The sequence below is a fragment of the Hippichthys cyanospilos genome, chromosome 2, assembly GCF_059441005.1.
Source record: "Hippichthys cyanospilos isolate Australia breed blue-spotted pipefish chromosome 2, RoL_Hcya_1.0, whole genome shotgun sequence".
Taxonomy (NCBI): Eukaryota; Metazoa; Chordata; class Actinopteri; order Syngnathiformes; family Syngnathidae; genus Hippichthys; species Hippichthys cyanospilos.
In genome coordinates, this window is record NC_142370.1 from 18,890,547 (window position 1) to 18,918,381 (window position 27,835).

A 27,835-nucleotide genomic window follows, 5' to 3' on the forward strand; every position below is an offset into this window, starting at 1 on the left:
AAGCACACATTTCAAAATAAGATAATAACGTCACGAACTCTAACGCTTGAAGAATTCTTAACATAGTTATTAACTAATATTACTTCGTTATTTGATGAATACAGTACTGTATAATGTACTTTTTGGCTTTTTTCAATTTTTGTACATTTTTGCACATTTTTTAAAAGATTTTTTTATTTTGAAATATTTTTCATTTTTCCTGGAAAAAACCGCGAAGTACTGAGACCGCGAAGTAGGAGGGATCACTGTATATATGTACTTGTATATGTGTGTGTGTGTGTGTGTGTGTTTTTTAACATGAATCGAAAATCAGCAGTCAAAACCGGTTGGTGTGCACATGCAATCTAATTATTGATGTGTTTCAGGTATTCTGACACTCTCAGCGGGTCAAGAGTACCTCTCAGTCTCTGTGGGTCATTCCCACACTTCCTGTTCATGTCCTCAAGCCCTAATGGATGTATGTATCTTCCTGTCAGGGATGTATGATTCACTGCCCTTGGAACACAGCTCCACCTAATCTTGGAGGGCGGATAAAGCTAATTAGGGGAAAGAGATGTCAGTCATCACAAGTGATACACATTCTACATACCAGCAATAGAATCTCAGTCACTGAAAGCCACACTCAGAAGTGCACATGTAGCTATTAGCGTGAGTTATGCCAGGGGGAACTTGTCAAAGTCAAGAGTTGCATTGATTGCCTCTTTGCTAGCTGTGCAAGCCAGCAGCTGTTGCGCTTCCCCAAACTGAAATTAGTGCCAAAATGACACAAATCTGTGTCTTTGTGCGAATGACCTTTGTCGTAATAATTCATCCGAGATAGCAGAAAAGTGGCAAGCGGCTCTGTTTGGATGTGTAGCATGCATCAATACTGCTGTCACGGAGCCACGCACACCCTTTCCGATGATTACACAAGGTCTCGGGGGTTCAACAGACTCGGGGATTTGGTGAGTGTAGGCTGGTAGACGACCTGCTCTCCACAAATACAGGACCTTAATAGATTTATTCATCCGAACTCACCCATCTACATTGGTGTTCATACTTGGCAGCTTACTATGTATTTAGTATAAAATTATAATACATCCATTCTTATACATACAAAGGAATATATGTTACAAGCCAAGGATATTGAAAAAAATCAATACAAGGAGTTTGGAAAAATACTTCAAAACAACTTATAGGCAGCAGTGCGGAATGATAGAATAGTCCTCGGTGTTCATTGAGGTGTAGAAATACCACCTTATATTTATCAAATAAAATGACAGCACGTGCAGAAGATGCGTGAGCAAAGCTGCGTGTTCGATGGAAATACTTTCAATACAGGCAACATTATGCACATACTGAAGTCCAAAGATGCTATTTTAGCGTGAGTGGGTGTTGTACAGTCTTGCGGACAAGGCTTTTTGATGGAATCGTAGTAAACATGACTTGGTATTTGCTAATACAACCGCTTTCCGTATTGTCGTGTTCAGTGATGTAACATCCTTTTGGAGGAGGGCCAAAGAGCACTATTCACAGATAGTGTCTTGTTTCTGCGATTACAGCAACGTATCTTAGGGTCCAGGTTGGCCTGCAGAGATTGTCCGACTGTTACAGTGAGTTGGCTGTGATGAAGACATAAATTTTGGCGTGGAAGGTGGTGAAGGTCCCCTGTCTCCAAAGCTTCATCTCCACATTAATCAAGAAATCCCCGGGGCCCTCAACCTGTCTGTGTAAGTACACGGCGCCCGTGTAGGCGTTGAGCTTGCGGGTGCTGAAGTAATTCTCCTCGTTTCCCTCCGTGATGCTGACAATGACGTTGTCTCCGGAGTAGGCGGGCGATGGTCCGATGCGGAAGATCTGAGCAGGGATGACGATGTTGGACTGGAAACTCAGGTAGTAATAGGTGATTCTCAGGGGAGACTTTTGACACTCCAAGTAGTTGGGACAGCTGATCCGCTCGCAGCGCCTACGAATAATACCGCAGGCCACCAATAATTTAGCCACAAAACTCAAGTTGCAAGTGTAAAGCTGCCAGTCAGAAATGTTAGTTTAACGTCCTTGCAGTGAACGCGCTTGCAAAATGAATGATGGCCACTTTTAAAATGATAAATATGTAAATAACAAAAGGGTGTAAAAAAATATTCAAACGAGCATTCCAAAGATAACTACGCTCAATTTTTATTGACAGTGCCAAGGAAATGAAAGTTTTCAGTGCAGTTCGATAGCACTGCAAAATGCAATCACAATAATCAGTACAGCATGTTAATATTCTTCTATTAGCACCCCTCAGCGTCAAAATGAACACGATTAGCTGAGGCAGAAAAGATGATACAGGACAACTTGCTTTACGCCGTATAGTTCGTGCAAGTGGCCAAAACGTAATCGCTTGTCTGCTCATATTTCGCCCTTTATTTCTCATTAAAAACTTGTTGAAGATCCCATTTAAACCGGCCGCGTGTTCAGTGAATTGATGGCTGCATCATGTCGCGAATCGAATCAAGGCTTGTGTTGTAGCCTCATTTTCGGAATACTCACGTGTCGGACACTTTGCGGTAGTTTGGCGGGCAACTGAGAGAAAGGCAGCGGAAGCCGCCCTGGATGTTGTAGCAAGTTTCGGCTAGAGAGCAATTATGGGCCCCCGTGGCACACTCGTCAATATCTGGTGTACAAACATACAAACAAACGGTGTATCGTTTATGTATTTTATCGAAGAGGAAACGTGGCATGAAGGCGGATGTAAAGATAAGCCTATCAAGTCCAACAAATATCTCCTGACTTATCCAAGCATAAATGTTACTGTGCGCATACTCTCTTTCGTATGTCTTCACCTCTGCATGATCGTCCATTTGGCGACATTGTGTATCCAGATTCCGGACACGTGCACTGATAACTGCCAGGAACGTTCACACACTTGTAAGTGCACAGGTGGCCGATGCTTTGGGAACACTCATCGATATCTGGCAAGCAGGGCGCAGATGAACCGTGTTGAAATGACGATGAGCTTACACTCGCATCACACGAATATTTGATTTATGAAGATGAGTTTGGCACACCTTCACAAGTGTGCCCGTCTTCTCGCAGGTAGTAGCCTTGTCTGCAGTAGCACTGGTAGGAGCCATAGATGTTGGCGCACTCCTGGCTGCACGGGCTTGACAAACACTCGTTCACATCTGGAGATGAAAGGTTCGACCTCATTACTGTCAAAATCCGTCTGATCAAAGCCTTTTCAGTGTTTCTCTCCGAATATAAAGGACTAATAAGGACTATTAGGCCAATTATGCTCTTATTGACACATGCCGAAAGGCATAACCTGATGCAGTCAACTCTAACACCATGTCAATAATGCACCCTTCACCGGACTAAGCGTTGGAATATGAACAGTCCAGTCCAGAGACACACACAGACAAGCATACACACCTTAAACTCACACGGATCAAGAATAAATGACGCTGACATGCACCAACATGCACAAATGGGTGCACGCACGCCTATTTAAGCAGCTATTAATACACACACCTTCACAGTTATTTCCATCGCTGGATAAGCGGAAGCCGGTGGTGCACGAGCACTGGTAGGAGCCCGGAGTGTTCTCGCAGGTCTGAGCACAGAGACGGCCCGGGTACTGCCAGCACTCGTTTACATCTGCGAAGAAGAAGACCTCGGTTAGCGTGTATTGCCTTTTACTTCCACATGCAGTATTTGTGTGGCAATGCATGTGGCACAGTAAGCGGGGAACGGAAGCTTCCCGCTCGAGACACTTTGGCAGCAAAAACAGATTTCCTGGAAGGATACAGCAGATTGAACACCACAGCGGAAAAAAAACAGTGCTGTTTTCACACACTATAGTGCGCGTGTCAAACGCCAATCCTTGAGGGCCGGAGTCCATCTTGCTTTCCAGGTTCCTCTACCCAGAACACCTGATTCAAATGATTAGCTCATCAGCACGCTCTGCAGGAGCTTGAAAATTATCCTAATCATTTGAACCGGGTGTGTTTGGGAGGGAAGCGTCAAAAACGTGCAGGAAAGCTACCCTCGAGAGCTAGACTTTGACATTTATGTAAAAAAGTAGCAACACCTGAAAGGGTAACAAATACTGCACTCAATCAAAAATATAATAAAACCCAATAATATGTAATAATTTCACCAAAATGTATTTAGACTGATATTGTAATAATATTTTTGCATCTAATGCCTCATGCACATGTCAAACATGCTGGAAAAATGGGTTTTCATCCATCCATTTTCTATAGTCGCTTATCCTCAGTAGGGCCATAGGCTTGCTGATGCCTATCCCAGCTGTCTACAGGCTATAGGCAGGCGACACTCTGGACTCTGGACTGGTTGCAAGCCACTTGCAGATAAAAAAAAAAAAATGTTGTCATATTATTGATAGACATAGCATTTACTTTTTACTTCTGGCAAGGGCTAAATAGGTTAGACATTACTTAAGGTATTGAAAGTAGGGCTGGGCCAAAACATCAACAAGTCGGCTCACTCGACTAAGAAATACAGTAGGTCGACTAAAATATCTACCCAGAAGCTCCACTGGAACCATGTTTGCACCACTGTTTTCTACACAGACTTTTCTTGAAGATGCATGCAGTATTGCAAAGGCGGCCTCAATTACATCCTCCTTGGAAGGAAAAAAAAATCAAATAAATGACAGGATTCTCTTAGAGGGTGACTGGGGGGCCGATTACTCTATTATTTCATTAATAATCGATCAGAGAGCTAATCAAGATACAATAAGAGATAATCAAGGGCATTTTATGCCGTATTTTTCTTCCTGTATCTTGGAAATCCAACTTCTTTGAATCTTTTAACCATGTTACAATGTTCAATTTTCACCCTGAACACCTCCAAAGTGTTATTTTCCTTTACTGGTGCATTCTAAGAATTCCCTGCTTATTCTGCACTCTCAGCATAGCCCTCTAGAGCAGATAATAAGAGACTTCCATTTTAGAGTCTCTCTGTAATGTCATAGTTAGGAGGAAGGCCTTGTACCACTTTTACATGCCCATCTTATTCGAAGAGACGTTCACATTTTTCACTTTCATTTTTATTCCGGGGTCGGGGAGAAGAGATTTTGCACTAAGCCGACGAGTAAACGACAACATTTCATTTATTAGTTGCAAAGTTTGACTGTAGAATATGTTCAACTGGCAGAAATGTGTGTTTGGGAGCACACAGATGGACAATCAACATTTGTAGTACATACCAGTATTTCTCAAACAGGCGAAACTGTTGTTATGAGTAGTGCTTCCTGGAGGGGACCGATAAGCGGAACGGGTGTTACTGTGTGTGTGTGCTCTTGACATGTATTTTGCTTTTTTGGATTTCCAGTTCATTTCAGTAAAAAGCCTGATTTTGGCTATTTCAGTAACTCCGCTGTGATACGCTTCAGCGCCTCGCGACCCTCGTGAGCACGATCAAGATGATGGATGGATGGCTGTTTCGTGGCAAGTCGGCTTCATGAAGGGGGCGCGGCAGCCACAGGGCGAGGAGCGCGGCTTCAGTCAACGACACGTTTGAAATGTCCGAACAAAAATGAAAAAAAAAACCTCATGTTTCATAGAAACTAAATATGACAAATTAAATAAATTAAGCCAAATAAATTAAATAAATATGCCAAATGTAATGCATATATTTAACTGTGGAAATTTAAAATAAAAAAAATTTGCATAAAAATCAAAATGTCATGATATGGGCGCTTAAAGTCTTTGTGTGGCAGTCTGTCGCCGACGCACATGCTCGCTCTTTCTCTTCACGTTTGTCTGGTCGTAGAGAAAACGGATTTTGGAACGGCATAAAGGAAGTTTAAAACTAGTAGTGCGAGTGACCCACATACCAACACACATGCGTCTGAAGGAGTCATACTGATAACCAGCCTGACATTCACAGCGATAGGACCCAGCAAGATTGTGGCACAGCTGGCCCTCTCCGCATCGATGGGCACCGCTCTGACACTCATCCACATCTACAAGAAACAACAAGGGACGTTCAAGAGAGCGACCTCTATTAAAAAGCTATTACAGCAGCTGAGAGTCTGCATGCATATATTTGTGTGCAAATGATGGCTTGAGATTTCAGTGCAATAATTGAACACATACTTGGTCGAAAAAAAAACACAGCCTTTTTATTACCAGCATTACCTCCTTCATTACTTCACAACCTGAATCATTTTTTAAACTGTACATGTTATGGCTTTTTGTTGTGTTTTCAAATCACTACCACCAATCAAGTGTGAAATCTCTTGTATTGTAAATCTTTTATTATTGGCCTATTTGTCAAAATGTGTCTGTGAGCAAGCCGTTTGGCGCTTCTCGTCTCACTATTTCACATTCTAACATTCTAACGGAGACATAGTACTGTACCTTAGATTTGCATTGTTTACCTAAAAAAAATAAATAAATAAAAAGCACAGATGTGTAGAACAATGATACGAAACCCAAAATGTTTTGTTGAAATAGAAGAGGCTATTAGTTAGTTAGTGTTGGGCCTAACCATAAAAACGCTTAAAAAGGTCATATACTGTATTCACGAGTCCGAACACAGCATTTTGATTAATATCGTGTTTAATTAAGTAGTAACAATCACTCGTTTTCTTTGATCTCAGACGGTGACCACTTTTTCCACTTGCTGTCCAAAAAAATGACATCACGGTTGCTCAGGTACTGACATGTCTTCTTTCACCTTTTTGGTCATGTGACGTTTGAAAGCTGAGTCATGATTGATTGTTTTTGAGCCCCGGGCAATTGTAAATTCAGTTTCAGTCCTCTGTAATTGGCAACTTTGCTGCACCCTGAAGAACGGTTAAACTTGATTGTTTCATTTCAATTCCACTAATGCAATATTAATCAGAACACTGTGGCAGATATTAACTGCCTGTTCATGTGTGTACTGTACACAACCTCGCCTATAAAGAGATTGGCAGACGCGTCTTGGCACGTCAGGTATATTTGTACTCTATGCAAATTTAAGTGTCTCGTGTGCAAATTTTCCTGAAATACTAACTCCTTTCACACAGCGCTTGGCTTGTCTCTTTTTCTCTTGACGGTTTCAGTTTGCAATTAAATTGTAGTCCCGTGCCGAAAACGGTCTATTTTTCTTAATCACGTTAACCCGTCTGGATGTGAGCTATTAAAATGGTGCCTCAGTGTTAAATCTTACCAATACAACTGGTTCCATCAGGACTGGCGTGATAGCCACGGCTACAGATCATCTTCCTCTGGCACACATAGGAGCCCACTGTGTTGATGCAGTTAAATCCTGAACTACAAGGCCCGGTGTTACACTCATCAATGTCTAGTGCAGAAAGACACAAAGCGATAGAGGTTAGCAGCAGACGGGGCCACCGAGGAAGCGGAACATCACTCGAACCACAATCAGCTATCAAAGCAAACGCATCACACCGGTTGGAGAAATGAGCAGCGTGCAGGATTTTCTCCATCTTTCGCAGCATATCTTCACCTTCTTTTACAGTGGCGTCGGCTGCCTCAACTTGCCGCGGTTCCTGCCCCTGGGGGCTAATTCCACAGCATCGGTTTGTACTCAGGTAGGACACAGGATTGCCTTTTATCCCCCCCCTGCGCCTCCTAACAGCAGCCTCTCTGATCTCCTGCCTGTGTGGCATCTAACCCCCGTGTCCTCGAAGCCTGCAACTCATTCACCTGGGTGACACACTGCGCAGTCATCACTGGTCGCATAGGAGTCACCTGCTGGCAAAGGCTGCGCATGACTGGACTAATGTTGGTTTCGATCCCAAAACTTTTCATATAAACTGTCATTCAACATTGAGGTTTTTCTGTATGCCATATTTTTTAGATAAGCAACATTTACCACAGTACATGGCATGCGCACGTCACAAGTTTTAGCCTTCAAGGTTCAAGAAAGGGAGTGAGGTCAACTGTGGGCGTAGCATAGCTACTCATCATCTTTTGAGTCACAAACCTTCCACGTTGTCATTGTCGTATTCCAAACTGGACCAAAAACATCATCATTGGATTTAAATTTGATCATTTCCTGAGCCCCTTTCACCATACTTTATTTTACTTTAATTTTTAGTACATTGAAATCTTTTATGTAGAAATTTTAGCTTGCTGGATTCGGAGCCACTCTCGTGGGAACTGAACCTACACGGAAACCGGGTGGTTGAACACCATCAGTGACTCAATCTGGGTCAAAGCAATCCGGGAAAAAATAAATGGAAAACTATCGAGCATATGCATGTGTTAGAATATTGTTGTACAAAACACCATGCACTGGTTTGTATGTGAATCACAAATAAAAACAAAAATAGGAGGAAAAGGATTTGTGTGTCAATCGTAAATTAAAGAAGGAGGAGGAAGGGGAGGGGGGCGCTCCACTCCGTGCAGCACTCAGGACTCCCAACAATGGAGCAGACAATCAGTTGGGGAGTTAATTACAGTATCATGTGCCTGTATCCCCATCCTGCATTCTACTCGACTGGTAAGAGTGCATTTGTGTTGCATTTGGAAAAAGAGTGAAAAGTGGAGTTTTGTAGTTTCCATGTTATTGTGCACTACAACCAACGGCGTATTCATATTCACACGCTCTCTCGCTCGCTTGACGTAGGCTTGCAAACTAGGGTCTCTCTGAGACACTGCAGCAGCACGCGTGTGCACCCCTCTAAATATTACATGTTGCATTCCTCTTCCTAGTTACCTTGGTTATTAGTACATTGTGAGGGAAATCATATATTAGGTTGTTATCATTATGTGCTTATTTCTTCTCTAGAATACTGTGCATTGCTATCCACGTGTGAAGTTCTCGTTCATCTCGCCCCAGTCCTTAGATAGAGCTGTTGACGCAGGAAAGTGTGAGCCGGGACCTTGGCCCAGCTGTTGGTGGCGCCCGACTGGCTTTTTTTGTTATGTCTTGTAATGTGCAATGCTTTGCTGAATGAATAAAAACCAGGCAGGGGCGCTTGGGCATTGAATTAGCGTTGGGGAACGCACAAGTTCATTCACCCAAGCTTTTTCCCTATTCCATGGTATAGAAAAGTCAATCTTGGCTGGTCTGAGTTACTCTTTTTGCTGCTTAGCAGCTAGGCTTGTCCTAGTCTTCTCTTAGAGATTTCTCTGACACACATCAGTTTAAGTAGACGAGATAATTTACATGTATGCTGGTAAACTAAAAAATACTAGGAGAATCTTGGTACATGCTAAAACATAAATGCCGTCATTACCAAATAGTATGTTTGAAGGTTTTTGGTCTTTTTTATGTGGTTGAATTACAACAAATCCTTAAAAAAAGAAAATGTTCATTATCACGTCTTGTGTGGAGCATCTGTTTTCCAGTCAGTTTGTCCTATAATCATACTCATCATCTACTATACACTAGAACAATTTTCCCCTTATGCAAAACATTACGTTCACAATTACACTCAATTTAGAATTTTGAAACGAAAAATTAATCAAATTAATTTAATTGATTACCCAGTCCTAACGTACCACACTGCAAAAATATTTAATGTACATCAACAACAAAATATAATTATAAAGTTCCTTTCTCCACTAGGAATGTTAAAGCACAGTGATTCCTAGTGACAGTGGGGCACTTCTAGAAGCCTTATGTCAGGTCTTTGTCATTTTTGGGGATTGGCAGTGACAAATGAATTGAATACCAATATGCAGCCTATCACACTGTTCGTCCGAGTCAACAAAATTAAAAGTAAATGTCTACAAGACACAAGCAGATGGTCAAGAAGAAAGATTGCTCCTACCTATACAGTTGCCTTGTGCATCCTTTTCAAAACCAACAGGGCAAAGAGGTTTAAGGTTGCACTTGAATGAGCCTTCTGTATTCACACACTCATACTGGGGCATGCAGTCATGACTCCCATCCGTACACTCATTGATATCTGCGAAAAAGAGGAAAACCAAGCACATGTGTCATCCACTGGTAAAAGTATAATCAATTTCAGTCAAGTTAATATAATCCACTGAATCCCAACCACTCTGTCGTTGGGCTGCTGGGAGAAAAAATCAAGTGCACTGCGGGAAATTATCCAACTTCACTTCATTTGTCTGAAAACGATTGTTTACTGCAAATAACATATCTTTGTTTATACCTATGCCAGCCATAGGCAGTGACAGGCATAACAACATGCTTAGTTGGCAATGGGCACAATTAACCTTAAGCGATCATTATATAAAAATAGAGGGCGTGGTTTTTCTCACCTATTTATTTGGTGGTGTGCGGGGATCGTTTCCTTTTCTGCCTTGAATTATTAAACAAGGGGAAATAGAACCAATGGCTGTAAATGTGTACAGTGCTGAAACATAGTCCATGTAACGTCAAATGTCACCACTAGATGACACTATAAGTTAATGGTGAAGTGTAAGTCACGTAAAGCAGGTTCTTCACGCCTGGTAAATTCTTCTAGCTGCGAGGGGATTGCAGTGTGTAACACAAATACTTGGGATCTTGTGCTTATCATCCATAATTGGCATCCCTCATTTTAACTATAGAAATTACGTGCCTTCTAAAGATGTTTTGAATCCATATCTGCATATTCTGGCAGAGACCAGCAGTGTTCATCAAATCTTTTCCTAACACCTGTTTTTCAAGGGATTTACCCCACGTCAATCAAACGGCATCTGTTGCCAGATGAAGACACAACACTCGAGGGAACTCCCTATCTCAAAGAATTACAAATCATGGTGCATATGTGCAAGAGTGAATAATGCATACAGGTGTCGAGCAGTTTCAAGAAAAGCCAGATGGAGTTCACTGCCGTAATTGCAGCGCTGAGACTGAAGCAGCTAGCGGCGGCCGCCCTGTGGATATAGAGTTGGAAGAATTCTACACAATATCTGATTTAAATATCAGAAAAGAATCTGATGCTGATTGAGAAGGGGTATAAAGAACTCTGACGGTGACCTCCTTAACAAGGGCAATGGGGAATGTGTACATTACCTACGACCCTAGGTTTTTAGGATTAAAATTCAGATAGCGACTGCGTTATGTAGAGCCCAAAACTGATTTCAGCCCACTGCAATGGATGTATCTATTCCTAACACTGCTGGTAAGAGACAGAGATTCTATCTGACAAAGCAGTAATTAAATGCCACAAGCCATAAAGGCCTAATTAAAGAAAACAAGGGAGAAATGGATGATATTATTTTGTTTTTTTATGTGTCCTTATGGTGTGCATTCCATTTACAGTTTCTGCCGTATTACTGACACCCAGTAAATTGACTTAATCTGGCCAATATATCTAATTTCACAACCAACGATTCGAAAGAAAGCCCATTTTTTTGCTCCAAAATCAGTGGGCTCTAATGTTAACCTGCCAATAAAATGAATGCTTTCAGAATACAAACTGTTTGTGAGAATATGCCAAGGGCAAAACATTATGATTGAGGTTAAATATTTGTTTTTATGTTATTCAAAAATAATCAATAACAATAATCAATAGTAATATGCAGAGGCAGTTCCTTGTATGTGCATCCTTTGCAACCACACAAGGCAGGATGGATGGATGGAAGACTGATAAGTGTCCTTTTTCAAAGGATTGCAATAAAACAATTACACAAAAATGAAAGTAGAAAGAACAATAGCAGTAAATGTCCTATTGCAATCCTTGGATAAAGGGGATTTCTCATCCATCCATCCCTCGCTGGATGCATTAGGAAAACATTTGGAAAGAAAAAAAACTTTTTTTTCATTTGTGTGAGAGTGGCAAACTTATTTTCGTTGGTTTTGCAAAATAAAACATATTATCTGCACAAAAGCAGTCAAGTGGCCTGGCTTAAACAGGCTCGAAGCACCACTTGACATCTTTTCAACATCCAGACGCCAGAATGGGACTTTCATACTATCTGTCTGAACCACGATGAACAATTCCATGCCTGGTTCACCTAAGTAGGCAGCCACTGTGTTTATACATTGGACCAAGTAAATAAACTACTTCTTAATGTACCTTTACTACTTCTAATACTACTAAGGATTTAAGAGTGCATTTGATACAACAGAGTTTCTTGTGTATCAAGACATCAAAAAGTGTGAATAAATCTTGGTGTAAGGTGATCAAAGTTAAGTATTGAATCATTTTATTTTTCGACGATCTCTGTAATTGATCTTATTTTGCTAATTGTTGGTAGAAAGTACCCAAGTTGTCATACTTGTTCTTGCTTTGCCAACCAGCAAGAACAGCTAACCAGCGATGAGAATGTTTTTGTTTCCAAGCCCAAACAAAGATGTATCTTTTAATCTATTTAACCTATTTTTGCAACGCAAACGTCGTCTAAACCGAACTCTATTTAATAATCTGTTTACGTCATTCTAAAATGTTCTATTCTTGTTATTCAATTTATTTTAGCAGTAAAAAATAAGACTCACAAATAATATGTTTTTAATCGGTATGTGTGTGTTCACTGAGATGATCTCGCCAGCTAAGCAAGAACGACCACGGCTAATAAGCGTGGGGTTTTACCCCTCGCACGCATGCTGCTGTTGGCACAAGAAAACCAACTGTGGAAATTGCCTTAAGTACCCCATTAGAAAGACAATTATTAATTCAATACTGAATTGATTACCAATCCTAAATACACCAATGTGTTGTTCTAAGAGAGCAACACAATTGGGCGGCTGTGGCTCAGGCAGTAACGGCCTGCACGGCTGCTGCATTGAGCCTTGCTATTTAATATGGTTTCTTTGTAAATGTTCTTTGCACTTGATTGAACATCCGTTACATTTACAAGGAGCAGAAGATCAGAGGAAGCGCCTTGATTGACTCCACAGAAAGCCTGCAGAGTCAAGCAGCAGTTCCAGCACATCTAATAATCATCTACAAGAGCACTGCTGCTGCTTTATGAACGAGTCCTCTGCACGGGACAAATTTATGGTGCATGGAAGTAATGAGACATACACTATTGCGGCACTTCAACACTGGGCGCTTCGCCCACGTGTATAGGCGCGCCTGCTCTTCATGCTGAGATGAAACCGGAAGCAAATTTTGTGGGAGATTGGAGTGTCGTGATTTAGCATTCCTTTTTGGGTCTCTGGTCACACGATCGTTGTTAATATGTTCTCTTTAATTCATTTATTTACTCTGTGAAACCAACAAATGCCTGACTCAATACTATTTTACGATAGTAAAAGTGTAGCCCACCTTTACAAATATAGTTGTTGATTTGGTATCCCGGGGGACAGGTGATCAGTCTTTGGCAGACATAGCTCCCTGCAGTATTCATGCAGTGTTCATTCAACTGGCAGGCATGCTCTGACAGACACTCATTAATATCTGCAGCAGAAGAAAAAGAATAGAGGAGAAATGTGTCACTGTAAAGAAAGCCAATCCAATTAAGACAAGTGTGCAAAAAGACGGAAAGGGGAGAGGTGCAAATATTATTACAAACTCAGCCCTGGTCGTTTGTAAAACCCCATGAATAATCCCTTCTTTTTTTTTTCCACTAAAAAGATCCAAAATAGAGGTGGGGTATTACATAAGGGAGTTCATATGAAATGAAAAAAATCATCCTATCTAGATTCTTACCAGTATCTAGTACCTGGGGGTTTTAGAAGGAAAGAAATAACCGCTTATCTGTAGTGCTTTTCAAATACAATGCAGCCCCAAATCCTTCACATACAGTCATTAAAAAATCATCTAAGTAAAAATGTAAAAAATATTTTTTTCCCTTTATTTCAACAAGTTTCCTGATTATGTTCAGTACAATACTCCACAATAAACTACAATGACACTCCCCAAAAGTATGGTAAAAAGTACCTAAACGTACCATATTTTCTGCACTATAAGGCGCACCCTCAATTAATGACGTATTCTAAAACTTTTTTTTCCATATATAAGGCGCACCCAAAGTAATAACAATAATAATAACTCTTGTTCAGATGTAAACACACAAAAGAAACAGGTAAAGCGTACTTTGTCAGTTCATTCCCCATCTACGAATCCCAATCTCAATATTGATCCATATATAAAACCTGATTATAAGGAGCACTATCATCTTTTTAAAAAAAAAAATAAGGCTTTTAGGTGTGCCTTATAGTGCGGAAAATACGGTACATAATCTTCCAGAAAAGGTCTTATGGATTTAAAGGATTTATGCATAACATGCAAAATGTAGGTGTGTGTAATCCACAGAATTTCAAGGTATGTGCTTTTGGCATCTAAAAGGTTAATTGAAAAAAGATAGTATAGGCAGTCAGCATCAGCAAGAGCATGTCAACAAAGCAGATGGTCAGATGTACAGTAGCTACAGTATACGATAGATAAACCATGTTTATCTTAAACCTCTCTGATGAAAAGTAACTTCACAGAGGACATCGAAAATAAAATTTGTCTACTTCTCAGTGTTCTTACGAGTTAAAGCTGTATCTCTTTTGCACTTCTTGAGGTGCTGATGCGATAAAGAGATAAACTGGCAAGAGGCATTCCAAGAATCTTGCCTCAACTGAGGCCAAATTGTTCCTAAATTGATGCAAACTGCTAAACCGGCCTTGGTTAGCTTTGTTCGAAATGATGTATGTGCCTTGCCTTCACAGGATTGTTCGTCAGCCATGAGGGAGAAGCCTGGGAAACAAGAGCAGCGTGGCCTCCCGCCCTCCGAGATGCAATGTTGGTCACAAGGGCCGTTTCCTGCAAATATTAGAGCGAGATCACATGAAATGTATCATGGAACACTCTACAACCTTGTGCGCTTGTGCAGACAGAATCATCTTTCCAATTCCTTTCCTGTTCTCTTTTTCACGGTAATCCTATACAGGTCATATTGCAATGCCTTAAACTCACAGGAAGATAGACCGCTTTCTCGTTGTCATGTTCAAGAAAAACAAAAAGTATGGCAATACATAATGTAATGTATGGCAAAGAGGTGTTCAAAGAGGAAGGATGAAAGGGCTGCTGTGAAATTCTTTGACTGTAATTCATTCAAATCACAGAATGTAATCACTCAAACGCTTATATATTATGTGTTTTTATGTTCTAGTTAGGAGGCTCGGTGTGGCAGTGGTTAGCAGGTGCGCCTCACAGTTCAGGGACCTGAGTTCAAATCCACCTCGCTCTGGCCATCCTGTGTGGAGTTTGCATGTTCTCCCCAAGCCTGAGTGGTTAGCAGGTGCGCCTCACAGTTCAGGGACCTGAGTTCAAATCCACCTCGCTCTGGCCATCCTGTGTGGAGTTTGCATGTTCTCCCCAAGCCTGTGTGTGTTCTCTCCGGGCACTCCGGCTTCCTCCCAGACTCCAAAAACATGCATGGCAGGTGTATTGGACACACTATTGGTGCATTGGTTTGGCTGGATGCGTCAATGGTTGTTTGTTTCTGTGTGCCCTGCGATTGGCTGGCAAACAGTTCAGGGTGTCCCCCGCCGACTTCGCGAAGCCAGCTAGGATAGGCACCAGCAAGCCTGTGACCCTTGTGAGGATAAGCGGCTCTAGAAAATGGAGGGATGTTCCAGTTATTTATTTATTTTTTAAACTTTCTGTTGAAGCTGACACGGCAAATAGTTCAAGATTGAGGGGTGACTTCGGCCCTGCAGCCCACAGTCTAGATCCACCCCTGCTGTTCACAGCGGCCATTATTGATGTTTGACACAGATCAGAAAGTGGAAGAAACAAACTGTCCTTTTTTATTATCTTTCTTTACCAGTGTTTTCAAGACAATTTGTTTTTGTTTTAGATGTAAATAGTTTAATGGTTCGCGGAAATTTCCACAGAATATGACCTAATTTATGTGGAATATCATTATCCATTCTTACTCTACCCACAGTTTTTTCAAATGTCATTTTTAGGATACGGAATGGGCCGCTGATGGGCTTCTTCCCATAATTTGAAATGACATCATGATGCACACTTCAGTGTTAAATTTGGATTTAAAAGTGAGTGAAAGTGCTTGGTTTCGACTCTGGCTTTCCCCCTCATCAGGCTGTCTAACCTTCGCAGGGGTCGAGTGGCACCAAAGGCTGAGAAGGTGGCGTAAAAGAGGTGGTGGACTCCACCCCCAACCTCTCATCCTCCTTCAGTGTGTTCTCCTCATCCACTGTCTCTGCGGAAACATGAATAATCTCAACACAGGCGCAAGGGATTACATTATAATCAAGAAGTCTGCTTTAGTTAAAGGCTTACACCCATTTTGGCTTTTGAATTTGAGGATATGATGCTGGCAGCCATAGGAAAATATGTAATAGCAGTGAAGGTGCGGCAGGAAAAGTATTGCCTACGGACACACATTTGCCTTTATTGGTGAGCTCCATCCCTGACTGTAATTTTGCATCTTGTTGAGACAGGTTTGTGTTGGTGAAAGTGTTGTTGATCAAGACTGGTTTGAAGCAAAGCCATTTGTTCTTCAAATACCTCTCATACTGGAGATATATATATATATATATATATATATATATATATATATATATATATATATATATATATATATATATATATATATATATATATATATATATATATATATTCATTTATTTATTGTTAATCAAAGACTGCAAAGCTTTTTGTCAGCTACCAAGATTTGTGAAGAAGGGCTGACAGTCCAGGAAAGGGAAGTTCACACGTGATTTGAATGGTTATTATTAGGTGCTATCGGGGCACGCAGACAGGAAGGAACTCAAAAGAGGCAGAGAAAATAATATGCTGCCGACGTGAAGGCAAATTCCACTAAATGTTCTCTTGGCAGACTGTAAATCATATTTGAAAAGATGGACACTTTTTCAGCTTTCAAATTTCACCGAATCCATTTTTACCTTGTGCACAAGTGGAGGCATCCTCTTGCAGCACGTATCCTGGGAAGCACTCGCAGCGGAAAGACCCCGGTGTGTTTACACATCTGTGGTGGCAGATGTTGCCCTCATAGCTCAGGCACTTGTCCGTGTCCTCCACGGTATTCTCGCCATGTCTCTCGTCTCCAATCGAGAACGCCTCCTTCGGATAAAGGCTGTCTGACACTAGAACACAGTCTGGATGCTCAAACAGCAGCATAATACCTTACACAGACACAGATATAGAATTTATAGCTGAATGATACACGTTCCATGAGGACTGATCGTAAAGGACCGGTTAATACGCAAACATTTATTGTTTTTGTATTCATCAAGACTTAGTCCCTTTCATAGAAATAAATAAATAAATAAGAAAAGATATCCTGCCTTCCCAAGAATACTGTGTCTTTGATCTACAGGCTCCAGACAAAGGATGGGCATGGCCAACAACGAAGAGTTTTGAAGAAAACACCATGAATTTTTCATTGCAAAGAGCTCAACGGCATAAATTTATCATTCATGGATGTCACCAAACTGCTGAACAAGAATATATAAATGAATGTTTTTTTTCTTTTTCCCCACACAAAAATAAACTCACTCTAAACTTGCCAAATATTATTAATGAGCTTGTGCAAATACCCAAAAAGTTATTAAGCCTTCTCACATTGTAATAAAGTGCAGTAAGACCCAGTGTAAGCGCAACTAAGATTTGTCTCCCATCTAATGGTGATTGATGATATTACAATGTAAAACTACAGTCAACCCCTACATATGTGCAAATCAGCACCTGTCGGGTGACCATGAGCCAAATTTTGTTGGCCTTGCTGGAACCAGCCAGTTTCTTGAAACGTGATTGATCTTGGAAGCACAATGACGTGCCTGACAACGGAGATTCATGATTTAATATGGTGTTCAGTTCAATGACTCACATTCAGTGTTTTTTACAGCATTATTTCCAAAATAAATCCAATTTAATATTTATTTGCAATATGGAGGACCAAAACATATTGATTTAATTTTGTATGTCTCAGCGTCAAAGCGTATGTAAGATTTAGACTGTTTTTCGTTAAAAATGACTAAATTAAATGATTATAAATTTCAAAAACTTGCAAATAAATGTGTTCTTAATGACCAACAGTATGTTTTAAATATAATCGTGGGTCTAGTTATCATTAAATTATATTTCATGGGGGGTGACAGTCCTCCGGAGGTTGCCATGTCTGTTATAGCTACGGACGGCCAGAGGAGGAGTGTGTATAGCTGCATTTACCGTAATGCCCCGAAAGCTCCCACGGGCGCAAGCGAAAATTACACATACTCCCTTTAAGATGAGCCATTGACTGGTTAAGTAGATGTTACAAAAATGTATTCTCATTGTTTTTCTTGATGCGGCCCGCGAACCGCCAGTTGCTCATCCTTGCTCGAGGTGGCCCCACATTAACAGGCAGAACAATGCTTTACCCCTATTTGGTGAGTTTTCTAACTTGAAGCAATTAACAACACCCAAACAAAACTTGGAACAACAGAGCAAAGAAATACGGCCGGCACAATGCTCGATCTCTCAAATTAAACAAGCACACCGGACAAGACAATTGCACTTGTTCTCGGAGGTCATTACACCATTTTTCAGATATGCGGGACTTTGGGACTCGCTTCTTTTTAATGCCAAGAAAACAGATTACCTTTAATCCAAATCAGTACTTTTCCCAGCAGTGCATCGATTGAATGCTTTCACCTCTTGGCATGAGGTACGCAAGGTCTTGGTAATTTTGTTTGTGGTTTCAGTGTCTGCATTTGTTGTCCATACCTTTTTTTAGTGGCGGAGTGGGACCGAGCGCAGGCTTCTCTTTAACGGCATCCTGGCTGTCAAGAGTCTCAGTCCATGTCTCCAACCCCTCACAGCATAGTAAGAAAACATGTCTGCAGGGAAGGCCCATGTGTCGATGGGCTTTACACTCATGGCCCTCACTGCGGAACTTCAGCCCCAGAAAGCAGCAGTCACAACACTCCTGGAGGACATGACGTGCAGGATGTTGAAGCACTGGATGTTCTTTTTTAATATACAGTACCAGTCAAACGTTTTAAATGTTTTAGACTCATTAAGCAGTCAAGAAATTCAAGCTATGATTGTGAAAATGCACAGCTCTTACAGTAGCTCAAAGGTCTGCAACCTGGCTCCAGAGCAGCTTCTAGTTCTTTTCTTGAAACCAAGAATGTAACAACCTTGCCAAGACAAACACCGCTAAAAGCTAAATGATGAAGAGAGAATGTAAACAGGAAAAACAGTGTGGCCTTGCAGATTAAAAACATATTCTTCAAAATAAGATAATACAGGTACAATACAAACTGGAGCGCTTGAAGTATTCTTAAAACAGAATAAATCCCATCTTAATGCCCCTGTTTGTGAACACGGATGGATTCAGAGGTTGGTTCGGTCTGCTTGCCTCGTTTAATAAAAATAGTGTGGTACAACCTTGGATGTATTTTTCGTCAGCTTCTACCCTCCTACTCGCACCATTATCGTAAGAATATGTTTTACATATATATATATATATATATATATATATATATATATATATATATATATATATATATATATATATATATATATATATATATATATATATATATATATATATATATATTTTTTTTTTTTTTTTTTTTTTTTTTTCTGCAACGCTAATCTTGCGGAATTTGTTCACGAGCAGAAAACAGGGCGCATGAACAATTGCTTATGGAATTTCATCGATACAAAAAAACTTTATCATTTGTCTGAAAAGGAATACCGTGATCTAAATACCGTAAACAACTCCTTGGCATGCATCACGTTGGGGAGAGATGAGGAGTCTGTTAAAAAGCGCTTGGAATAATTAGATTGTTTGAATCTTCTGTGATTCTCAACCTCTGTTATAGAGTGTTGTTGTTAGTATGCTGGAGAGTTCATTGACTGCCACCTATAGTATGGGAGAATATCGTCCGCTCCAAGTATTAAGTGTTGCAAAACGCGTGCCAGTGCGTCAAGTATAAACCAAACTAGATGTTTGCTGCAGGCTTGTTTTCCCTATAGTGAATTTCAGTGCAACACAAATGCAGAAAAAAACATTTTGTATTATGCAATGGGGATTTTTCTTATATGAGGAAGTGAGAAAGAGGGAAAGGCTTCAATGCGTGGATTTTTTTCACACGACAGGGTATTTTTGCACGTGCAGATTTCATTGTAGAGGAGTTTTACTGTTTTGCTTATGGAAGTATAAACCAAGTATAAACCAAGCTAGACTTTTGCTTCAGGCTTGTTTTCACCATTGTGAATTTTAGTGACAAAACAAAGCCTTTTGCCTGGGGTCATCCGCGCCCCCCCTGGCATCACCTCGCGCCCCTCCAGGGGGGCAAGCCCCACTATTTGAGAAGCACTGATCCAGAGCAATGTGCATAGAACTCAGGCTGTTTAACAAACAAGCTAAGAAACAAAGAAAATGGTTTGTTCCGTGAAGAGTTTGTCCCATCAATTCATCCAGGAGGAGTTAGTAGAAACTGCTTGGTAAAGAGCAGACAACCTATAACATTTTCACATACATTCCATTTAAAAAATCCTTGTCTTTAGTAAAGCATTAAAAGTGCTTACGGTCCATCGATAGGATTCTGATAAAGGATAAAATTGTGATTTCAAAGCAACGTGTGAGAGTGCAGGCACTGTTCTACTGGAATACTATCAAATTAGGGAATAATAAAGAAAGATCAATCCTAAATACATATAATTCTAAAGTGTCCTGATTTGTTATGTACCGCGCTGAATGATTCCTGAGAGAGTTACTGTAAATTCTAAGAGGTCAAGAAATTGTTCCCACCTTTGAAAATAGCAAAGCGTTTGGAGGAATGGGAATCTTTCACCAGAAATTGACTCTAAGTCATTTGTCTAAATTAAATAAGGCAATTGACCAAGTAATTGAGCTACTGCCATAATCATCAGAGGAAAGGCCCAGCTTCAGGAGGCTGACTCTGTAGCGTTCATTCTTCTGTGACAAATGCAATTGTCTATCGGAAATTTGGACAGACCCTAACGTCGACATTTGCATTTTGACAAAGGACCCGAGTGAAATGCATTTGCCCTCTGCTGTTGTATTAGTCCACAGCTACTTGCCTTGTAGGAACTGAGTCCACACGTATCACTGGCATCCTCCACGCACAAATCTCCATCTCGGGCTGCACTGATTCCAGCCAGACATTGGCTTTCTCTCAGAGAACCGAGGCAGCAGCGCTGCTGAGACATCCTGGCAGAGGAAAAAAGCACATGAGGGGAAAAGGACCGCTGAGACATACAAAGTGAGACCGAGGCCCCGCGGCAATGAGTGGGCTGCCCATTCATTGCACGGGCACTGCTCAAATACGTTGACTGAGTTGCTTAAGAAGTTCTTTTTAAGGAAAGTGTGTCTCTGGTGGATTGAAATTACAATCCCGTCGACACTAGAGAGTATGCAACTCATTATCCTGATCAAAAGTTATCTATAATCCCTTCACATTTGGGTCATAATATTGCAACGCAACAAATGTGACAAAAACTTTGTTACAAAATTATCAAATATTTCCTACTTGAGTCATTTGAAATCCACAAAGACTTTGAGTGATGGGTTATTTAGTTAGGGTTGTAAAAAAAAAAAAAAAAAAAATCAACGCATTTACCACGATTAGGCAATTATTCTGGATTCAACTGCAATTTTGGGTTACATTGGTAACAGAAAATACAAATCCAAATTTAGTAATATTTGTCTCTTGATATTGACCTTGCAAAAATGAACTCATTTCAATTCATGTTAGCATGTAATGTAAACGCTCATATGAGCTTTAAGATTTTAAAGGGATACAAAACTTATTAAGCCATTTCCACCAGTAAAATGAAAATATGTTGTCGATATTAATTTGACAAATAAATTATTTTTCATTTACAATCAATACCTCTGATAATACATTTTTCCACTTGGTGTCAACTGAAAATAACATGACGTGCTCAAGGCTCAGGTAAGAACATGTTTTCTGGGTTACTATTGCAAGCTGAACTGTGATTGGTCATTACCTGAGCCTTGAGCATATATGATGTCATTTTCAATTGTCAGGAACTGGAAATAAAGGTACGATATGAAAACTGGGTGGCTAGGTGCAAGAGTGATTAGCACGTCCACCTCACAGCCCAATGAGTGCAATTCGACTCACATTCAACCTTAGTAACTTCTGAAAGAAATCAACTCCCATTAAGAGTCAGTTAAAACAACCGGGCTTCTATTAACGGTCTTACCAGCAGATGGACTGTCTGTCTCGAGTGGGTGTATCCATGTTGTTGCAGTGACCATTAACTGAAGCCCATTTTGCCCCAGTCTCACAGCAGGCTTCCACCAGCTCCATGACTGACACTGTGGAGCATAGTTGCACCATTTTTCTCACTTGGTGAATAATATTCTTGTAAGGTTGGAAAAAAACAAGGAGTTCAGGTGGAACAGGGTGCCCGATCATTTTAAATGGTTTCAGAAAAATCCACGAGACACTTTTAATACAGCAGTAGATGTCATTTTTGCAGACGCATAATAAGAGTTAGTACTGTAATTGCCGATGGTACACTGAGACAAGCGGGCACATATTGTTCTCAGCTTTCCTAACCCGCACATTTACTTGGCAGGCAAAAGCATGAAACTTGTTGCGATTACATTCGGAGCAAAATTTTTCTTATTTGCAACATCTGGGCTAATCAGCGCAGGGGCAGAGGAAAGAGTAACACATTAGCACTTCCTTTCAAACTGGGTCAAGGAGCAGACAGAGCAAAAACACATTATCCAGTTTACTGGGAAATCATGCTTTAACATGGCAAAGCATTCCAGCTTTGAGCTAAGCTGCCCCAATGCCTTTCTCAGGCAACATGCGGTATAAATTATCTTTGACACAATAAGTAACCCTGTTTTATCATTATGAATCATGCTTTAGATGATGACACAAACCTAAAATGTGTGGTTCCAAAATCATTACTTTAATTTTTTTCCCAGAAAGAAATTGCCAAATGAACAATAAGCATTTAGTGTCACTTTTTGGATAAAGTTTCAGTTTATATTTTTTCATGGATGAATGCCCTTCCTGACTCCAACCCTCCCTTATTTATCTGGGCTTGGGATTGACTCGGATCGGCTTGCCCCCGATAGGTCCACTCACGCCACCTGGTATTCCAAATTTGTCTTCCATCCAACAACTAAGGCTGACCCTCCTAGACTCCAAAATCAGACAACCTTGAGCGAAGTCAGTGTCTAACAATGATTACTGTAGTCCATATTTATTTTCTCACATTTTTGCTCTCGTGTTTTGTATTCATTTGGATTGTTTGGAATAAAATTACTGAAAATGTTTTTGTTTCTTGACATCTGTAGACAACGACCAGTAAAATTTTCCAACATTAGAAAAGGAAAACACTTTTAGAATAAATTTAACAGTCAAGAACATCAAAAGTAAAGACGTATATTTATTCAATAATTGCTAACACTGAAATAAATTATTCCAAGTAGTGCGAGCAGAATGTTTTTAAACACGCAACTAGTGGTTAGTACATCTGTGAAAAATTCAAGCGACTGTTGGTATAAACCTCAACAGGGAACCCTCTTTGTGGAAGTCTCCATGTTCTCTCCATGCGTGCCATTTTCACATTTTTGTCGGTAGTATGACACAAACCAACGCCCAAGTCACTAAATATGAGCTGCTGCTGACCTAAAATTGACTCCCTACCAGTTGAGAGCATACCCCAAAAGCCACCAGCTCAAGCATGAGCCTAATGCCGACAAACAGTATGAAAAACGGATGGATTCCTCCCATGCTAACTATGCACCAACAATATTGTGTTTAGAATGACTGGTTGTAAGCTTTGGCAGAGGTATGGGTTCTATCAACATTTTTTTTCAGTCATAGTATGCTACACAGTCACCTCATAAAGCAAAGAATTTCTGACATCCGAGTATAAACTGCACTAATAACTGATAATTTTCCAGATAAGCGTTTGAATACGGGATTTGAGGCAGTTGCAATAAAAAGCATGAAAATGTATGGGTATAGTTGGTGGTGTGTTAGCAGTCCAGTAACTGATGGACCAAAGTGATGTTTCAAAGGTTTTAAAAACGTAAATCCACACATAAACAGGGCATTTGATTATGCCCAACAGTAACATGATTTTTTTTTGTTTTGTTTTTTTAAGCACACAAAACAGAGCAATAGAGAGCCACAAATGACTTTTCACACCATATGTTTGGGTTGGCGATGTTCAACAAACAATTGTCAACTGTCAAAACAAATCGAAAATTTTCGCCATGTATGGACTTTCTGCTTGCCCCCAACTACACACACTGCGAATGATGCCCACCCAGGCTTAAATCGGCCAACTATGAAGTGGTCTTTGAGCTATCTGAATTTGCACAAATGAATGCCTTGGACTGATTGCCAATCACAGAGTGTTGGGAGCAATCATGATTGTGGCATTAAAACTGAGAAACTGAGGCCACATCAGTGGCACCAAAGTTTGTAAAAAGAACAATAATACAATAATAGTGGCCCATTTAAATAACAAGAGAAAAGAATTTTCTTATCAGATTATGGTGTTTAGTATACAGTAGGAGGCTCTTTAGGAGTGGCAGAAACATCAAAGACAGAATGACCAAAAAGAAGAAATCACAAGACAATCTCTTTGGGGGGGGGGGGGGGGGGGGGGGGGGGGGGGGGCACTGTGATCCCAACAGCACTATCTTCTGAGACTACCTGGGGCTATTTGGGAGTTTTAATATTCTTTTACAAAAACATTCTTCTTTAGCTTGTTTAAATAATGAAAGCTGAGCAATCACTCACAATTTCAGTGACTGCTGAAGTACACGCCGTAAATTAAAGTATTACAATGCAGAACTCTAAACATACGCTTCGATGGCTATTTCCCGTATTATATATTACATCAAACAAAAATGTACATTTCATTTATTTTTGCCTACGTTTGTTTTCTCCAGATATAATAAACTCTGTGATGTCTTCATTTTTATCTGAAGACTGTTGGAGTGCAAAGCCCAGAGTGTAAAAACACAGTCTAGTACTGACACTTTTTAACTATGGAGCCACTCTGCGGTAAATGTGTGCAATGTGGCACTAACGCACACTCCACGCCATCACAGATGTTTGGTACTTGCGCTGTTAATAATCCAAATGATTGTTGTCATATTTGGCCCAGAAAACACGCTGTGCATAATTTCTTAAAAAAAAAAAAAAAAGACCCATCAGATCACAGGATGCACATTTCAGATAAGCTCAAGCCAAAACAATTAGGCAGTATTTCTGGGTATTGGTGATATGTATACAGTGTTCCCTTGATTTTCACGGTTAAGGGGGACCTACCCCCCTCCCGTGATGAGCGACATCTGCAGAGTAGGAACCACACCTCCCCATTCCAACCCCCACCCCCAGGAATTTTTTATGTATTTGAATATGGGTACCAGAATTTTTAAAAGGTGAAAAATATTTATTCTTTACCATATTTGAGACAACGATTGCAGTACACATCTTGAAATACATTTTTAGTTCTTAAACCTTATACAGTAACTCTGTACTGTTATTTCCATCACTTGGCCGTAGTCGGGGAACACGGAGGGCCGGAGTTGCCCTTGGCGTTATGGCCCTCAGATGTCCTGGAATGGAGCCGGTAACTGACCAAACATGATAACAAGGAAGCAGAGTTTACAATCAAAATTCAAATTTATTACAAAAGCACTCAAGGCTTTTTCTTTATCACCATGCAATTTCTTCCTGCACGTTCTCAGTCGCGTGTGAGCTTCATCTTGAGACTGCTTCAAGTACGGTCCACTGCAGTCAAAAACTTGGAAAAGACTGACAATCAGTCAATCAGCTCACGGGTACTCCTACAGGACACGTGATTGGCTCTCAGCCAGAAATTAATGATTAAGTTAGTTATCAAAAATGATTATTGATTAATTTGATAATCCATTAGCTGTTGATCAATCGATTTGGTACCCGTTTAGAAAGTAAGAAAAACACATAATCATAACAAGTACCTTTACCCGCAGATATGTTAGCTTGTCAAAATGCATTTCAGCCCTCATCAGTTTCAAGTTATACTGTGTAATTGTGAGTACCGTATTCTTTAAACAAAGGAAAGAACATTTTTCTTTCAGGGAGAAGAGCATCTTTCTTCTCCAAGCCTGTCATCATATTTGTCTCTTAATGAAAAGTACATCCACATATATTCATTCCTCTTGTCCAAATCCAAACCAGTGACACCACTGTCTTGGAAAATATGTAGGTAGAACAACAAACAACCGGTACAGCTCTCAACACGTCTGGAGTGTCATTAAGCCAGCTGCTATGTTTTGCGGACTTAGCAATGAGTTGGAGTAAAGGGTAGGACACATTTCAATGTCTTACCATCTCAAATGGGTGTTTATGAAAGCCAATAAGTCTTTTTACATCTGTAACTCTAGAGACGTGTTTCTTTCAGCTGAGGGTGGCAAAAAGTTGTTCTCACCTTCAGGAACTGCACTCACTATTTTGCCTTCTGAAGCACAATCACTGTTTGACAACAGCTGGCTCAGACATAAGAGGGAGGCCTCCTCAGCAGTCAGAATGAATTAATTTATTCAGGCAGTTCAATGTTTTGATTGACAGCTTTTGTCTTAATCTCCTTGAAAATCTTAGCCCACAGTGGTGAGTAATCTTTTTTTAACGGTGTTAGTAAGTTGATGCTAGTAAGCTATTAAGAATCGCCTTGGGCCTCTGATGGTTGCACACCATATAACCCCAAAATCCAATTACACGTCATTGTGGTAAGGTACCATTCATCTAGATCTTCTCTGCCTGAATAATATGGCAAGGCTAAACGGCCATTCATTATGTCTCTGGTAGCACACAACGACAATATAAAAACTCACAAACACACAGGGCTACTATTTTCATAGGGCGTAAGAAAAGTACTGCCAAACGATGCTACAGTAGCGAAAAATGTCAAATTAAAAAATAGCTGATAAATCCCAGGTTTAGTCGGCAGTTCAAAAGGGACTGAAGCCTGGAACAATCTTGCACAGTAAAAGAAAAAAAGACTTAGGAAACTGAAAATAAAGCCTAACATATTACTGCTATTTACAGACCCAGCAGTTCTCAAAAGAGAGTACGTGAAGTCCTGGGGGTGCGTAAATGTCTTTCCAGGGGTAGGTGACCTCTTAATAGGGTGTGTGCAGATGACAGGAAATCTAATTTATTGTTGTTGTATGTTTTTGTTGTTGTTTGTTTTGTTTTTAAATGGAGTAACAGGGGCAAGAATGTTTTCCTTTCAAATTAAGAGCAAATTATTCGTAATTTTTAAGGGTCTTAGACATTTATTTAGCCACTTTATTTATTTGATTGTTTGTTCATACATACAGGAGACTCATTTGAGACCTTGCTTTACACTAATATTTGAAAGAATAAGTCTTATTTCATTGTTCATATATACAGAAGACTCATTTGAGACCTTGCTTTACACTAATATTTGAAGGAATAAGTCTTATTTACTACCTGGGATTAAATTTCTGGACTTTGTAAAGATGTATAAATATGTCTTTGGGAATTAATGACTTAACGCCAACTTTTTCCACCTTTTTACTGGCTCACTATCCTGTTAGTGAGGCAGTGGCTCTTTGACAGTTGCTATAGCTCTGAAAATGAAGGCTAACAAATTGCTAACAGAGGCTAAAAAAATACAGTACTAGCAAACTGTTTCACTGACCAATGCCCAAAAATGCTCAAGCACGACTCTAGTACAACGGAGAATCTTGTTTTGTGTCATATCAGTTGTACAAATTTAATGTAATAGCTACATGTCTGTAGCTTTCCAGACTAAAATGTGGTGGCCTGAAGTGCAAATCACACAAATAAAAACAGGCAAACAGAAAAGATCCTCACAAAAAACAACATACAAGAGAGAAGCACACAAGTAAGAAGTCGCACACAAGAAAGTAAGAGCACGCAAGAAAAAAAAGAGCATGCAAAGAAAAAGGCTCCACACAAGAGGAGCATGCAAGAAAAAAGGACCATGAAAGAAAAAAAAGCATAGAAGAAA

At 40.2% G+C, this 27,835-nt stretch overlaps 1 protein-coding gene across 3 annotated transcripts in view; it reads right to left on the bottom strand.

The window, feature by feature from the left end:
* Positions 1 to 981: 981 nt before the first annotated feature.
* Positions 982 to 27,835, bottom strand: part of fbln2 (fibulin 2) — a 33,619-nt gene continuing 6,765 nt past the window's right edge. Inside the window, exons 3-17 of one of the 3 annotated variants that reach the window (XM_088408741.1) lie at positions 22,016 to 22,130; positions 20,867 to 20,996; positions 18,536 to 18,737; positions 16,714 to 16,914; positions 15,897 to 16,007; positions 14,501 to 14,602; positions 13,118 to 13,249; positions 9,725 to 9,862; positions 7,150 to 7,284; positions 5,828 to 5,956; positions 3,496 to 3,621; positions 3,033 to 3,149; positions 2,808 to 2,936; positions 2,515 to 2,638; positions 982 to 1,945 (exon numbers count right to left, since the gene is read on the bottom strand). In XM_088408741.1, the coding sequence (XP_088264867.1) occupies positions 1,588 to 1,945; positions 2,515 to 2,638; positions 2,808 to 2,936; positions 3,033 to 3,149; positions 3,496 to 3,621; positions 5,828 to 5,956; positions 7,150 to 7,284; positions 9,725 to 9,862; positions 13,118 to 13,249; positions 14,501 to 14,602; positions 15,897 to 16,007; positions 16,714 to 16,914; positions 18,536 to 18,737; positions 20,867 to 20,996; positions 22,016 to 22,130 (2,249 nt within the window). In that variant the 3' untranslated portion in view covers positions 982 to 1,587. The remainder of the gene's footprint in view (positions 1,946 to 2,514; positions 2,639 to 2,807; positions 2,937 to 3,032; positions 3,150 to 3,495; positions 3,622 to 5,827; positions 5,957 to 7,149; positions 7,285 to 9,724; positions 9,863 to 13,117; positions 13,250 to 14,500; positions 14,603 to 15,896; positions 16,008 to 16,713; positions 16,915 to 18,535; positions 18,738 to 20,866; positions 20,997 to 22,015; positions 22,131 to 27,835) is intronic. The other 2 variants (XM_088408744.1, XM_088408742.1) reach the window with 2 other exon arrangements.